Source organism: Protopterus annectens, chromosome 2.part0 (genome assembly GCF_019279795.1).
Source record: "Protopterus annectens isolate FY-2018-M chromosome 2.part0, PAN1.0, whole genome shotgun sequence".
NCBI lineage: Eukaryota > Metazoa > Chordata > Ceratodontiformes > Protopteridae > Protopterus > Protopterus annectens.
Window position 1 is genome coordinate 1,002,838,274 of NC_056728.1, and position 16,687 is coordinate 1,002,854,960.

Sequence of the window (16,687 nt, forward strand, 5' to 3'; positions counted from 1 at the left end):
GGCATGAAGCCCTACAGAGCTTTCCTGCCAACAGAGAGGGGGAGGATGAGCCCTGAAAGAAAAATGCAAGGATCAGCAAAAAATAAATATCTGCACCCTGACATAAAAAACTCACCAAAAACAAGTGGGATGGAGGAAGGGAGAGGCTACTGCAGCAGTGATCAATTCAAGCATCTGCTGTTATTTTAAGTTCAACTTATATAACTCTACTGTCTTCATTACATAGATCACTGCTGCAGTACACTTATTTACATGGGTTGGTTACTTTAGCTATCTATATTTGGGTTATGGAAGGAGACAAGTTCAATAACAACTAAACAATGGTCCTAGCAAAGCTTGATAAGGACCTACAGAAGGAATCAAGCTTACAGTGCTTTGTAAAATTAAGTACAGAGGACCAAGTAGCATCTTCTATAATACTTATAGAATCCAATCCTTTCCAAAAAGCCATAGATGAAGCCAAGGCCCTCACAGAATGGGCCTTTATTCTGCCCAGTATAGTATTGTTTTGGTGAGTATAACAAAAGAAAATAACCTAAGACAGCCATTTGGAAATGGTCTGTTTTGACATAGGTTGTCCCTTCTTCTTACCTTCACAAGAAATGAGCAGTTGATCTGAAGATCTGAAGATTTTAATTTCTGTCAATATAGTACTTGAGTTTGTCTATGTAGTATCCTTTTTTTCTCTCATTTTAGGTTCAGGGAAGAAAATGGGTAGAGGAACAGTTTGGCTTAAAATAAAATCTGATATACTTTAGGCATAAAGGAGGGACTAGTCCTTACCCTGTCCCTATGGAAAATGAGATAAGGTTGACTCACCATAAGAGCTTGCAACAAAGATACCCTTCTTCCAGAGGTCAGAGCAATCAGTAAAACTGTTTTCCATGGTAAGAACTTCAAGTCAGCCAAATTAGCTGGTTCAAATGGAACAAGTGTTAGCTTCTTTAACTCAAAATTATGATCCTGAGGAGGGGTCATCAGTTTTCTTGGAGTCATCTTATGCAAAACTTATTTCAAGAACATTTTGACATAAGACTGCATTGACAGAGGAGGATCTATGGGCAGCCAAGCTAAAATGGCAGCTAGATGAACCTTGATAGAGGAATAAGAAAAGCCATATAATACTAATTCAAACAAATTTTGTACAACAGTTGTAAAACCAGACAACAAGTAGCTCTGAATGGGTGCTGGTTATGTTGTTGGCACCAACTAGAAAACCTTTTCCATTTGCTTATATATGATTTTCTTTTAGCAGGCTTTCTTGCCTCCATTAGTACCTGCTGGACGTCCTCATTAAACAGGTACCTGAAAGGAATTAAGATCCTGCATCCAGCAGTCATATGAAGATGAATCATGTCAGGGTGTATCAAACACCCCTGTTTTGTGTGATTAGATTCATTCTGTGAGGAAACTTGTGGTAATTGCCCCTTGACACATCCAAAGAAAAGGAAGAACCATGGTTGCCTGGGCCAGAAGGGAGTCATCACAGTGATCTTATGTGGATTTCTTCTGAATCTTCATAAGTACCCTGGGTATTAGTGGAAAGGATGAAACAGCATACAGGAATACTTCACTACAAGGAAAAGAAAAGGCATCTGTCTCCAGGCCTTCTTCTACAGAATCCTGGAACAAAATCTTCCCACTTGATTGTTCTGAAAAGAGGCAAAGAGATCTACTTGAGGAAATCCACACAGATAGATCAAATCTTGGAAGACCCCCAATCTAGTTTCCATTAGTGAGGGTCTACCATAGTCCTGATCAGCTTGTTTACCACACAATTTTGCTCTGACTTGTGGCTATTCGTCAAAGGGGTATGACCCGAATGCCCCTTGCTTGTTGATGTACCACATAACTGTGGTATTGTCTGTAACCACTTAAAGAGATCCTGGGGACCAAAGATGGTTTAGAGAGTTGACTGCCATGATTAGGGCAAGCATTTCCTTGATATTTACGTACTTGTTTGTCTTTCATTTCCCACACCCCCTGCACTTGTAACCCTCCTGAAACTGCTCCCTAAGCAAAGTCTGAAGTGTCTAAGGGTGACTGATTGCTTTGGAGCAGGGATGGAGAAGGGGACACCTGCATTTAAGGATCTTGTTGTCTCTACCTAAAGATTTTCTTCTGACAAACCCCATCACTGGTATTTGAAAAAAATTAAGGGTGTTGATGATGGGACCAAAGAGATTTCACATACCACTGTATCTTTCTCATCTGAACCTTGGCAGGGATATCACAAGAATCAAAGATGCCATGAAACCCAAAATCCTAAGGTATTTCCTTGCAGTGACCAAAGTCTGACTGGAAAATGTTAGAAATTGTTTTAAATAAAGATCTGTTTTTTTTCTGCGGAAGACAAGCTGTTTGAAATGAGCTGTCTAGTTGACATCCCAAGAATGGAATCCTGCATGAGAGAGTCAAGAAAGACTTGAATGTTCTCTTGGAGTCCCACCTTGTGTAAGGGATATCTTACCCGAGAGAGCAAGAGAGCGAGAGAGAGAGAGAGAGAGAGATAGAGAGAGATAGAGAGAGATAGAGAGAGACTCCTGACACTTTGAAAAAAGATTCTGCAAAGATAAGTAAGTCATCTAACTATGGAAAAATGTGGATACTCTGCAGCCTGCAATGAGCTACAACTGGAGCTAGATACTTTGTGAACACTCTTGGTGCAGTGAATAGTCCAAAGGGTAAGGCAGAGAACTATTAATATGATTCACACACACAAAACCTTAAAAAAAGTCTGAAGTCTGGATGAGTAGGGATGTGATAATCATCTGTTCAGTGTAGTGTTACCAGGAAACCTGAAAGTGGAACAAGATGTAACAAGTTGTGAAGCAAATACATTTTGAATTTCGGCACTGTAACAAAAAGGTTTAGTAAGGAAAGATCTAGAACTAGTCTCCAAGCATTTTCTTTCTTTGGCAACAGGAACATCATTGAATAGCAACCCTTCCTTACCAGGTGGTTCTAATACTTCTTTGGACAGCACGTGATGAAGAATGAGCAGGTAGAAATAAAAGAATCTGATCTGCATGTTGAGGATGCCCCCCCCCCCAGAAAGGAGGAATATCCTCCCACTGCCATCTGTAATCCCGATGAATGATTTTCAGAACACATTTGTCTGAAATGATTTGCTGCCAAAGAGAAACATGGAAATTCAGACTTTCTGAAAAAAAAAAAGGCCAGGGTAGGAGAGGCTCACAAGGTCTCTTGAACAGTCATTCGGACTTCTGGGGCTGTCATTTGTTTTAGGAGGTTTGAGACTTCTTTTGCCATTTCTTCTTAAATGCTTCTTTACCTGAATTCTGCTGAGACTATTCTGTTTTTTTGCCCAAACTGGATGAGGATATAAAAGTCCCTTGGACAATCTGGAAAAGGAGGACTCAAAAATCATAGAGATTCCCTGGATCAGCTTTGCCCCTTTCATCACAGTTTTTGATCATCTCTGCAGCAGAGGGGCCAGACACTAAATCTTTATCCAAGGGAAAATTTAAAATCCTATTTTTAACATCATCTGAGGGGTTCAGAGAATGCACCATACAAAACTCCTCGAAACAGTACCAGTGGCTATAGCCCTGGAAGAAGTATCAACACAATCGTACACACACTACAAACAATGAGTAGTGATCTGAGCAATAGAAGAAACTTATTTATTTAAAGGCTATTTTTTTCTCAGAAGAAACTGCAGATGAATCATTCCTCATAATTTTACAATTTGTCAGAAAAAACTTTAACATATGAGCCTGATAGTTCAAAATTCTGAAAATCAGAGTTGCAGAAGTTTACACTTTTTTCCCCATACCTATGAATAATTTTCCCATGCTTATCAAAAATAGAAACACTGGAATTAACTAAGTGCTTAGCAGCAGTGGTATCAGCTAAAGCTATAGCTGCTGGGTCAGGTTTGGGAATAGAGTAAAAAATTGAAAAGACTGAGGAACTTTATACATCTTATCTGCCATTTTAGGGGCAGCTGACTGACTGTCAGGAAAATTGAAGAGGAGGAAGGGGTGTAGGTTCTGGAATACCCTTCTGTAACAACTCATAGCATTTTCTGAGGACCAGAGAAAGTTCAGTGTTCTCCCACTGAAAACACTATCACATTCTAGCTGCTCCCTATTGAAATGTCAGCATTCGAAATGCTGAGTGCTGAAAAGCTGAAAAACAATTACAGAAAGCCTGGAGAATCGTTCTTCTTCATAAAACTTCTTTCTGGAGGGGGCAAGCCCACTGCACCTCTCCATGTGTTGCGCAGGCCCCCCACACCCTGCAGATCTAAATATACCTCTGCAAGATTGCCATGCCTTAGAGAAAAAGTGAATATTCTAAGAAATGGCATCTCAGACTTAGCATATATACATTCAATAGTTCGGCCATTTAGTCTCCACGTTTTGGGAATCACCTCTTGCTGGTCCTGACAGTTCAAGTGGTAACCCATTCAAGCAATAGTTTTAGAGAAAGAGAAACCCCTACAAGGAGAATCAGAAACTGCCTTCCAAGAACAATATTGCAAGGAAGCTGAAACAGCAGGCTCAAAAGGAGCCTGAGTCAATTTCTCCAGAACAAAATTAAGATCTCAGGGAGGAGGAACACGCTTTCTGGGAGGTCTAATATTAAGGATGCCTTTAAGAAATTACTTAGCCTCAAGTCTAGAAGCTAAAGGAGGAGTTTAAGGCAGATAAGCAAAAAGAGCTGATAAGTGGGCCTTAACAGAAGAATAGGCCAAACCAGCATTGAGCAACTCATGGAAATAAGAAAGAACCAAAGGAACATCCACAGTAAGTGGGCCAGGTTATGAGAGAGAGAGAGAGACACCAAATAGAAAACCTCTTTCATTTAGAAAAGTATGATTTCCTAGTAGTAGGTTTCATGGCCTCCTGCAGGACCTGCAGCACGTCCTCAGAAAAGAAGGTGTCTATGAGGAATCAAAACCCTGTCACCCACAGTTCAGCTGAAGCATGGGCAGGTGGGGATGGATGAGAGATCCCTTGTCTTGTGTGTGTAAATCCACCCTCTGAATTAACTTGTGATGATTGCCCTTGGCTAGATGCAGAAGAAGACGGAATCAGTACTGTCATAACCAAAAGGGAGTCACTAACAAGATTTTCGGAGCATCCTGTTGAATCTTGAACAGGACTTTTGGAAGGAGAGGAAGGGGAGGGAATGCGTAAAGAAACATCCCCTTCCACGAAAATGAGAGGGTGTCCACCTTCCACACCAGAGGTCCTGGGATTCTGACAAAAAAACAGAGGAAGTTGATTGTTCAGAGGGGAGGCAAAGAGATCTACTTGAGGAGTAACTCACTGGTGAACAATGTCCAGAAACACATCTCTGTGAAGCATCCATTCATGGGATTGAGTGAAAGACCTACTCAGAGTGTCTGCCACAAAGTTCTGATCTGAAGTGATATACACTGCCTGAAGGGTCACTTGACAGCCAGATCCCATACCAGAAGTGCCAACTGGCAAAGAAGGTGAGATCTTGTTCCCCCAGGACATATGATTGTGAGAAGCTCCAAGACAAGAAAGGCACATATCATGGCGGTCTTTATGAAGAATCTGTCTCCCACAATGGCATTTACCTTACCTGAATGACATTAACCACAAACAGTACAAAAAATTCAAGAAAAAGAATAAAACTGCAACTGGGTACTTATCTGCAACACTGAGGACTTCAATAAACAGGAGTAATCACCAGAGTTCTAAAATGCAGTAAAAATGGCAGAAAACTGACGTAGGCAAACAGACTAATGGTTAGAAACAGAGTTTGGACTGGCAGATAAGAAGTTCTGTGGATGGTATGCAGGAACATCATCTTTTTGCTCTATGCTGTGCGAGGAGTGTTAGGGTGACATTCAGCATACCTTAAAGCAAAGGTTGGCTTTGGTAGACTGGCCGGACGTCGGGCTTCCATGGCAGAGAATCCCATACATAATGAATACTGCAGCAATGAATGTAAGGACATTCCTGTATCCATCCCTGAATCTTCCTGTTCAGATTCAGAATCTTAAATCTCTTCAGGAAAAGAGGAATCCTTTTTTCTTTAGCCAGAAACTACTTTACAGGAAGTATCAATTGCCTGAATTAAACCTGAGACAGGCTCAGTAAACTAATGCTTTCCAAAGAAATTTGTAGAAGAGTATATGCATGCTTGTCTTTTTTGCTTCTTTTTGATAGAAAAAAAATGGGCCCGACCATGTTACTAATGGCAGCAGACACTTTCCCAGAGGTGGGCACAGCATTCTGATACAACAGGAAAACCTACCCTATTCCCACTCCTATGACTGACAAGAGTAGAACTTACTTGCTGATTGAAAGGTTCCCAACAGCCACAGAAGACTTGAATAATCTCTGGTCAATAGCGGCTGTAAGTGCTACAGTAGAGGGAACCGGGGTAAAAGATAACTGGTCTGAGGTACAACAAATGGCCACAGCAGATTCACTCACCTGCAGCTGAGGCAAACTGCTAGTCTGCTGTTGTAGCAAAGTCTGTGTGCTTATTTATTTGCTTTTTGGGGCTGAAAGAAGTACTGACCATGAGACCACTAGTCTTTTCCATGGTCAGGCTGAAAATGGTGCCTCTTTCCCAGGGGATCCAAGTAGCAATTACCAATAAACACTACTACTCCACAAAAGTTAATTTTTAACAGAAAAAAAATGCAGTGTGTTTATATATCTATATCTAGCTATATATTCATATATATGTATGTATACTATATTATTTCATTGAATGGCTATTCAGTGAATAGTCATTCGTCGAAGACCTATTTAGTGAAGCCGCTCTTCATCGAACGGCAAATTTTAACTAGGGCAAACCACCGGTTGGCCACCGTCTGGAATTTGTCCTTTTCCTCATTGTAGATTAGGGGAGGTGTGGGGAGCTGGCAGGTTTTAAATGTTATTTATTTATTTTTGTGGTCACTTGGCTGACCAGCTGCTTCTTTGCCCTACTTAAAATCTGCTGTTCGATGAGGCTGAGTAGGCATGACCTGTCCTTGAAACCAAATTGGGTTAGCTCTATTGTCTGGAGGTTTCCTGTGCCATTATTGATCATTTTCTTGATAATTCTTTGTCTGGTTTTGCATATGAGATTAGTGAGACTTATGGGTCTGTGGTTTCCAGGGTATGTAGATGGACCACCTTTGTGCATAAGGATGAGTGTTGCTGTTCTCCATTCATAAGGCACAAAGACTGTTCAGAGGCTACAGTTAAATAACAATTCCAGAGGCCTGACAGGTTATGTTTCATGCTATTTAGAAGGCATCCTGGGATATTACCTATGCAGTGCTGTTGGCCTTAGAGAGGCAGCATTAAGGCCTGTTCCCTGGTGATAGCAGGGGACAGTTATATTTGATGGTATTTCCTGATGGAAGCTTGAGAGGGAGAGAGGGGGTAAAGTTGGAGCTGAATTTGTAAGCCAGTAGGTTTGCCATATCTTCAGGTTCAGTATAGGTGGCTCCATTAACTAGGAGCTCTGCACACAACTGTGTATTGCCTTTGAGGTTACGGACATAGCTAAAGAATGCCTTATGGTTGTCCTTGGCCTGGGAGGCAAAATCTATATCAAATTTGGCTTTGGTAGACTTTATTTGCCCTCTGAGTTGTTTGTTTAGTTTGATGAGAGTGCTTTTATCCTGCTGGGTGCTGCACCTCGTTAATTTTTAGTCATGATTTTATTCCTTCTCTTATACAGCGTATGTTGTGATTCTACTAGGGTTGTTTTATTCTTTGAGTTAGGTCTGTACTTCTTTCTGGTGGGTACAGCTGCATCTATGCAGCTATTATGCTTGTATAGGGTTTCTGTCGCTTGTCTAGTCAGGATAAAACAGACAAGCAGTTGTGAGTTCAGTTCAAGCAGCTTTATTACACATAAACACATCAGGAATGAGGCTTTGTAACTTAAACTTAAATAAACTTATAAACAGACTGAGTACCATACTCATACATGCTAACACTCTGGCTGTTCTTTCAAAATGGCACCGCTGCCTACACATGTTCACTATTTATATGTACTTGCCTACATCTGGAAATGCCTCTTAAAGATATATACACACACTCTGTTATACAGTCTCTGTGAACAGTTCCACATAGGCAACCGTGTTCTCAGGGTTTGTGAGGGCTTGACATTTTGCCAGGTTATCACTTAATATTGCTTATTTATTTCCAGTTTGATGACCGGGGAATTTCACTGGGCCCAGACAGCCCATTTTCAGTGCAGGCCCGGGGAGAAAAGCTCCACAGTACAAAATACAAGTAAAGCTACAAATGCAAAATACTAACACAAATGCAAATACAAAGAAAAATATTTACAGTAGTAACAAGAATGTCAATCAAAAATATCATGTAGCGAACAATAATAAGTTTGAAAACATGTTTATAATAACCTAATGGAACACACCAAACATTCCAAGATGAAGAATGGTTGCTATTTAGATAGGTATTTGTCTGTGGGCAGTATCAGTTCTTATATGTTGAACAATGATAGTGTAAAATAGATGACGTGTAGCTTGGTAATAGAAGGAGATTGTAGGGCTGGAAGGGAGGTATGAGAAAGTAAGGGAGGGGTTAGGTTGGAAAGATACAGGTACATTTCCATTTAGAGGACAGGTAGGAATGAAGATGTATTTTATACCTTTCCACGCTCTGCATTGTCCTTAGAGTAGGGGGAATAGAATTCCATTTTTTGGCTAATGAAAAAGAGAGGAGTAGTTGCCTGGCTGAGCGGTTAGGTTTATGAACACTAATTAAGTTTTGATTTTCAGATCTGAGACTTCTGTTTGGAAGGTAGGGGGGAAGGATATTTGAGAGAGCAGGGCATTTAGTAGGGTTGAAGAGTAGTCTATGAGCTGTGATCAGTTGGATGTAATCCAGATAGTTTGGTAGTTCTAGCCAATTTAGAGGGGGGGGCAACACAGTGACGGGAGGAGTAGTAGCGTTAGTGGCAAATTTGGAAATTTTGTAAGTTTTCTAACTTGGAAGTGATGGAGGTCGAAAGGTTAGTTAGCAGGGTAGCACCGTACATTAGGGAGGGAAGGAGGTAAGTTGAGGTGAGAGTATGTCTTGTATGGGGTGAGAGGAAGGGATTGTTCCTGAAGCATACTAAGTTTTTGGTGGGTTTACTGACAATCACTAATTGCTTATAGTAGCAAGTTATCCATAGAGTATTTCCTGAATATTCCATGTTAGCTGGGTTTCCAGGTTTTATTTTTACTTCAAAGGAGACTTTGTGGTCTGACCTTACCAAAGAAGACATTAAACTAGGGGTGTGCAGCACTCTCCCATATTAATGAGGACCAGATCCAGTATAGTTGCACCCCTGGTTGGTATATTGACAGTTTGGTCCAGGGAATCTGTGTTTACAATATCCAGGAATCTCTTTGACTGTAAGTTTGGTGTCGTATGATTCCCAGTTAATACTGGGGTAATTAAATTCACCCATGAATATGGTATTGGGTTCGATGGTGAGTGTTTTCAATAAGTTTAAATATATGACATTGTGTTTCCTCAATGGTTAATGTTGTCACCTCACAGCAAGAGGCTCTCCGGTTCGATCTTCGGCTGGGGTGTCTTTTGTGCGGAGTCTGCATGTCCTCCCTGCGGTCATGTGGGTTTCCTCTGGGTGCTCCGGTTTCCTCCCACATCCCCAAAGACATGCTGCAAGTGGATTGGACAGGCTAAAATTGGCCCTAGGCGTGAGTGAGTGTGTGTGTGCCTTCCGTGGAAGGTTGGGCGCTGGGCTGGCAACTCGACACCGTAAAACTCGACTGCAAATCATGAGCAGGCAAGGTGATCTGCTGTGGCAACCCCTAACTGGGAAAAGCCAAAAGAGAGAGAGAGAATATGACATAGGTTTCCTGGGTCATAGAGGTGGACCTATAGCTTGCAAGGAAGTGGTATTGGATTTTGCCTATCGATATGTGAACATGGAGAACCTCAAGTGCATTGCTGTGTATTTACTTTTGGTGTAAATTGAGACACCTCTTCCTTTAGTCTCTGTCTGTGTAGTAGCTAGTCTAAATGTGTGGAATGCATTATAACCTTGCATGGCTGGTATATTCTCGGTGGCTTTAAACCATGTCTGAGTGACCACACAGAGAGCAGCATTCTCTAGGGTGAAGACAGTTTCTAGTGAGTGGAGTTTTTCATTAGACTTCTATGACTGAGCAGTAAAACCTTTAGATTTTCTTGGTTTTTATTTGCTATGTCTGAAGTACTTTCAATTTGGCATTGCCTTAAAAAGGCACTATGAGGGAGGACTATGTTTTAGCTAGTATTCGAAAGCCTAGAGGAGAGAAGTGCAGACCATCACTAGCAAAGCAGTGTGGTCTTTGACCATCTCCTTCCATGCTGACAAATATTGCACCCCCTTAGAATAACATTGGAAACTAAGCCAATTTTTAAAGTCAGTCATCTTTTGTTTGTATTGTGGCATCATCCTTGGAGAAGGTAAAATGCTGCTCAATGCTAGGCTAATACCAGCCTGGGACACATATTCCAAGAGCTCCATGATGTCACTCGTCATATAGTCTAGGGAGGTACGTCTCAGGTAGTTTACTCCTACATAGAGTATGACTGACTCATACTGGTACTTGTGGTCCAGTGACCTGACTATGTGCGTAATATGGAGGATCCTGACCCCTGACAAGCAACTGACTGTGACATTCCCCTTACTCAGCCTGGTGAAGGGGACATCAGTGTGTCTCACAATGGAGTCTCCAATGGTCAGAATGTTGGATTATTTGGTGGGTTTGCCATATGGACTTAGACGTACAGGCTCCATGAGATGTGGCTATATGTGTTGATGTGGGTGTTGTTTTGAAAGAGTGCATTTGGGGCTGCTGAGGGTATTTGTTATGTGTACTTTATCTAGGCAGTCTTTGTGGTTTAGGAAGGTTACATTTAAGTGCCTCAGCATATGTGGGTCTTTACGTCTACTTTGAACTGTGTGTGATGGGTACAGCGTGTGCACTACTGACAACCTTATTGACATTAGGAGTACTTTTATGTGAGAGCTTTGCCTCCATTGACATTGTGTAAATAAATCTCTCATATACCATATCAGTCTGTTTGAGAATTAACTGATTGTTAGTAAACATCAGGCAATTTCTACATTGTCTCAGGATGTCCATATCCACCACGCCAGAAACAGAGACAGTGGGAAAGTTCACAACCATGACAGCAGACCTTTTTTTATTGATTAGACAGTCTGAGAAATCAGAAGTCCATTAATATTTCCTCCATATGTGGTAGAAAGTAAAAAATATATTTCCAAACTGAAAAAAAATTCCAAGGTCAAACATAAAGAAATGCAATACATATTTATAAATGAAAAGGAAAGAGAGTAATACAATACATAATGTGAAATCATATTAACTGTAGTTTTAAGAAAACAGTTTGTGGTCTATGATAATAGACTACAATAGTCTATAGTCCATAAAAAGAGTTAGGGGAGAAAGCTTCAATAAGCTGTTAGTAGACAAAATGGTTGGCAGTCAGGAGGACATAAGAGGAGTAAGCATAATAAAAGAGATTAGTAAATGTTCATTTCCTTTACATGCAGTCGTGCACTTACGCTTACATGGACTGCATCTACCAATAAAACCACATGCGTAACAATGAATGCAATCAACATTGCTGTCAACAATGTTCATTCTCAATGAATTCAGTTAAGCGTTTGCAGCCTTAATGTGCAAGCTTATTTTGTCTTAATTACAAAACTGTGTGGAGACGCCATCAATTTGTTTTGGTTTCTCTGTGTAGCTGGCAGTGATAGAAAAAAATAATTAATACAACAGACTTTAATGGCTTTCCTTCAAATATTTTACTTAAAAATCCTAAGACATCTGTGTCACTGTAGTATATATACCTGGATCAAATTGAATTAAGTTTGCGGGACACAAAATGAAGTCCTTTCCAGCCAAAGCAGACACTTCTGTCACCTATAAGAGAAAGAAAATTAGTAAGCAGCCCATGTTAAGAGTAGACTATTGATTGCATCTCATCTGATATGTATCTACCTCATGTTACCATGCATGTCTTCCAAATATAACCTTTTGTTTCCTATTTTAATCTTTGTTACTTAGTGATACGTGACCAGTGATCCAGATGTCCTCTGAATGAAGCTAATATCAACCCATTATTAGTGAATATATCAGGATAAATACATGGCATAATGACTATTTTTTCTTACTAAAAAAATACTCATCTATAAAGGTGGTTTCTGCCTGAAAATATACTCATGGGAGCTACATTGGATCACTCTTACATAAAAGTAGCACTTTTATGTGACTGTGTCTCTTGTCAGAAGTGAAGGCTGATTGCAGTTCTTTGGAGGCAATAATACATTGCCAAACCTATGAACCTATAAGGGATCTGGGGACCCAAGTAGATAATAACCTCTCCTTTAATAATCACATTGCCAAAGTGGTTAGAAAATCCTTCTTTGTGGTCCACCTAATCACAAAAGGGTTTGCATCCAGATCGAAAGAGGTCATTGGGCTTCTCTATGCATCACTGATCAGACCCATAATAGAGTACAATGCCCCATTTGGGATATACCTTACAAGACACCTAAAACAACTGGAAAGACCACAGAAGTACCTCATCAAGGGGATCACTGGCCTCAAGCAGATGCCCTATGCAGCTTGACTGAAGAAACTCCAGCTGTACTCGGTTGCATACCGCCTACTCAGAGGTGATCTCTGCCTGACATACAAAGCCATGTCCAACCCAGAATTGATGGACATGCTCCACCTAAAGAAAACCATATCCCCTAGATCCACACACTCCAGGGATTTAAACCTAACCACAACAATAAACAGGATGTGCTGGAGGGATAGATTCCTGTCCCAGATACTTCCCATGCTCTGGAACAAGATTCCAATCTACACTGGGCAGAGCTCCTTGCTAACCCTCTTCAAGAGAAACCTTGACGAGTGGATGGGAAACAGTATACCCCAGGGATCACTTCAATGGCTCTGCTGGACAGAGGCACAGGGAACTAATCTAAGGGGGCAGCAAAAGCCAACACATTCCGACTAGGCTTATAAATGCCTTTGGGCAGATAGCCTAGTACATACCTATGAACCTATGAACCAATGAACTTTTTAATAATGAGCTCTGAAAATGAAACTGTCTTCTACAGTCCTCTGTGTTGCTCTCCACTTGGGTGCAGGACTACACTGACCAACAGAGTTTCCCATGTAAGTACTTTGCTTTGTTACAGTCCTTACTAGTGTTTTTAATGGGAGACTCAATAGTCTCACATTACTAGTCCAGGAGAAAGAGATCTTACAAGAAATATTTCCATGAACAGCGCATGCAGTGACACATTAATGTACAACAATCTGTGACCAGGTACATCATTTTTTCCAGAAAGACAGACAATTCCTAAGCAGAAAATAATAATTTGCTGCACTCTTTCTAGATGATCCAAGGGCCTGACAGACCAGTTGGACTCCACTAGTTGTGCATCGTCACTGCTTCCTTCCAGTCTATGTGTGGTCAGTGCGTATCTCACCTGTATAGTCCTAACTACCATTCTCATCTTCTGGAAATGGACTTCTGTCAACAGTCCACTTATAGAAGGCAGAGGTGAAAATGTTTCATTGGACAGGTTACCTTCTATCCTTATGATAACTGCTGAATCATCTACAAGCAACAGAGACTAGGCAGTTAGAAAAGAAATGTTTACTAGCCTGCAGCTACTACTATCAATAGCCTTGTAGAAATCTAGAAATAAACTTTTGACAATTAAAACTGAAGCAGTAGTGACAGAAAGTAAAACTGGAAAACAGCAACAAATTGTGAAGGAGTTCAGTTGTGTGGCAGCATAGAATGCAGCAGTCAAAACTTATGCAGCAGTGACATCAGGTAAAAAAGGAGGTCAACAGCAAATTTAAGTAAAACTGTTTTTACAAAGAAGAGAAGATCAACAATAAAACAACTGTAACAGACAGCTGTTATGTATGGGACAATTTGGTAACTGTTCTGGGTTGTAAAGCTCTTGAAATGTGGTCTTTTATATATATAGGGACAGAGACTTTTTGTAACGACAACATTTGAATCCAAGGGACTGATAAAATATATAGAAATGGGACAAAACAGAGGACATTTATGCACTGAACAATTATTTGTTTTCTGGTAATAACTTTAATATTAAAAACTATTACTTTGCAGTTTAAAACCAGTGAATAGGAAGAAGATGCGAAAAATGCCTCCAGGATTTGTGTAAAATTGTTGATAACAGTGTGAAAGTTAGAAATAAGAGAATCTTATGGAGTGGAGAGTCGAAGTTGGAAACTGTTTTGAAATGAGAAATAAACATAATAAAACATTTGCTAAGTGTTATTTTTGTGATTGGCTATAGAGGGACATTAAGATATGCCTGCTAGCCTAAATCATGTTTCTTTTGTGAGGATCTTTCTCATTGAATTAATGATTTTGACAAGACAAAATGTAACCAATGTGGGGAGAAAGGACACACAACATGAAGGTGTGTGCCTGAATGTAGGTTGTGTAAAAAAGGGACACTTTTGGATACACTGTCAAAAAAAAAAACAGTAAACAATGAAAATGATGGGGAAAGGGAAGAAAACATGCATGAGGAAGGACAACAAGAGGCTGAAGGAGAGGGTGAACTAGATGAAGAAGAAACTGTAGAAGAAGAAAAAAAACATGGAGGGGAAAAAGGAGGCAAGAGTTTGCATGCAGGAAGAGAGAGCAGGAGAAGGGATTCACACTGAGATTTTTTTTTGTAGTCCTAGTCAGTGAAAACCCAATCACTGGGGATGCACCAAGCCAGTGCATTTCTTTGTGCCAGTCCCAAGCCCGGATGGCGTAAAATTTTACCAAATCATTCATGCAGACAAAAGTACACATATACATACCGGATCAGTTGAGGCCCAGGTTAACAATGACCGCCACCAGTACTGTTGGCCAACAGGGTGCTGGCAGAAATTGGGCTACTGTTGGCCGAAGTTGGAGAAGAGGCGGAAGGCATGGCCGAAGGCAGGTAAAGGCTAGGACTGTGATAGTGAGGATCGGAACCTTGAATGTTGGCAGTATGACTGGTACAGGGAGAGAGCTAGCTGATATGATGGACTAAAGGAAGGTTAGTATATTGTGTGTGCAAGAGACCAGATGGAAGGGGAGCAAGGCTAGGTGTATCGGAGGCGGGTTAAAATTGTTTTATCATGGTGTTGGATGGGAGGAGAAATGGCGTAGGCATTATCCTGAAGGAACAGTATGCTAAGAGTGTTTTGGAGGTGAAAAGAGTGTTGGATAGAGTGATGTTTATGAAGCTGGAAATTGATGGTGTAATGATGAATGTGTTAGTGCATATGCTCCACAAGTTGGGTGTGCGATGGATGAGAAAGAAAAATTTTGGAGTGAATTGGATGAAGTGGTGATGACTGTACCCAAGGGTCAGAGACTGGTGATTGGAGCAGATTTCAATGGGCATGTTGGTGAAGGGAACAGAGGGGATGAGGAAGTGATGGGTAGGTATGGTGTTAAGCAAAGGAATGCAGAAGGTCAGATGGTAGTGGATTTTGCGAAAAGGATGGACATGGCTGTGTTGAATACGTATTTTAACAAGATGGAAGAGCATAGGGTGACATACAAGAGTGAAGGAAGTTGCACACAGGTGGATTATATCTTATGTAGAAGGGCCAGTCTGAAGGAGATTGGAGACTGTAAAGTGGTGGCAGAGGAAAGTGTAGTTAGGCAGCATAGGATGGTGGTTTGTAGGATGACATTGGTGATCAAGAAGAGGAGGAGGATGAGTGTGAGGGCAGCACCAAAGATCAAATGGTGGAAATTGAAAAATGGTAATTGTGAGGTGATGTTCAGGGAAGAGTTAAGACAGGCACTGGGTGGCAGTGAAGAGTTATCGAATAGCTGGGTAACTACAACAGAACTAGTAAGAGAGATGGCTAGAAAGGTGCTTGGTGTGACATCTGGAAAGAGGAAGGAGGACAAGGAGACCTGGTGGTGGAATGAAGAAGTACAGGAGAGTATACAGAGAAAGAGTTTGGTGAGGAAGAAGTGGGATTGTCAGAGAGTTGAAGAAGGGAGACAAGAGTATAAGGAGATGAGGTGCATGGCAAAGAGAGAGGTGGCAAAGGCTAAGGATAAGGCGTATGACGAGTTGTATAAAAGGTTGGACACTAAGGAGGGAGCAAAGGACTTGTACTGATTGGCTAGATAGAGGGACCGAGCTAGTAAAGATGTGCAGCAGGTAAGAGTGATAAAGGATAATGAGGGAAACGTACTCACAAGTGAGGAGAGTGTGTTGAGCAGATGGAAAGAGTACTTTGAGGGGCTGATGAGAGAATGAGAGGGAGAGAAGGTTGGATGATGTGCGGATAGTGAATCATGAAGTGCAGTGGATTAGCAAGAAGGAAGTAAGAATAGCTATGAAGAACGGAAAGGCTGTTGGTCCAGATGACTTACCTGTGGAAGCATGGAGGTGTTTAGTTGAAATGGCAGTGGAGTTTTTAACTAGATTGTTTAATGAAATCTTGGAAAGTGAGAGGATGCCTGAGGAATGGAGAAAAAGTGTTTTGGTACTGATTTTTAAGAATAAGGGTGATGTGCAGAGCTGTAGTAACTACAGAGGGATCAAATTGATCAGTCACAGCATGAAGTTATGGGAAAGAGTAGTGGAAGCTAGGTTAAGAAGGGAGGTG

General features: G+C 41.0%; 1 protein-coding gene across 1 annotated transcript in view; it reads right to left on the reverse strand.

Annotated features, from left to right (window-relative positions):
* Window positions 1-16,687, reverse strand: part of FREM1 (FRAS1 related extracellular matrix 1) — a 1,066,140-nt gene that overhangs the window by 265,044 nt on the left and 784,409 nt on the right. The window contains exon 30 of the mRNA XM_044060374.1: window positions 11,863-11,935. Within this exon, the coding sequence (XP_043916309.1) occupies window positions 11,863-11,935 (73 nt within the window). The remainder of the gene's footprint in view (window positions 1-11,862; window positions 11,936-16,687) is intronic.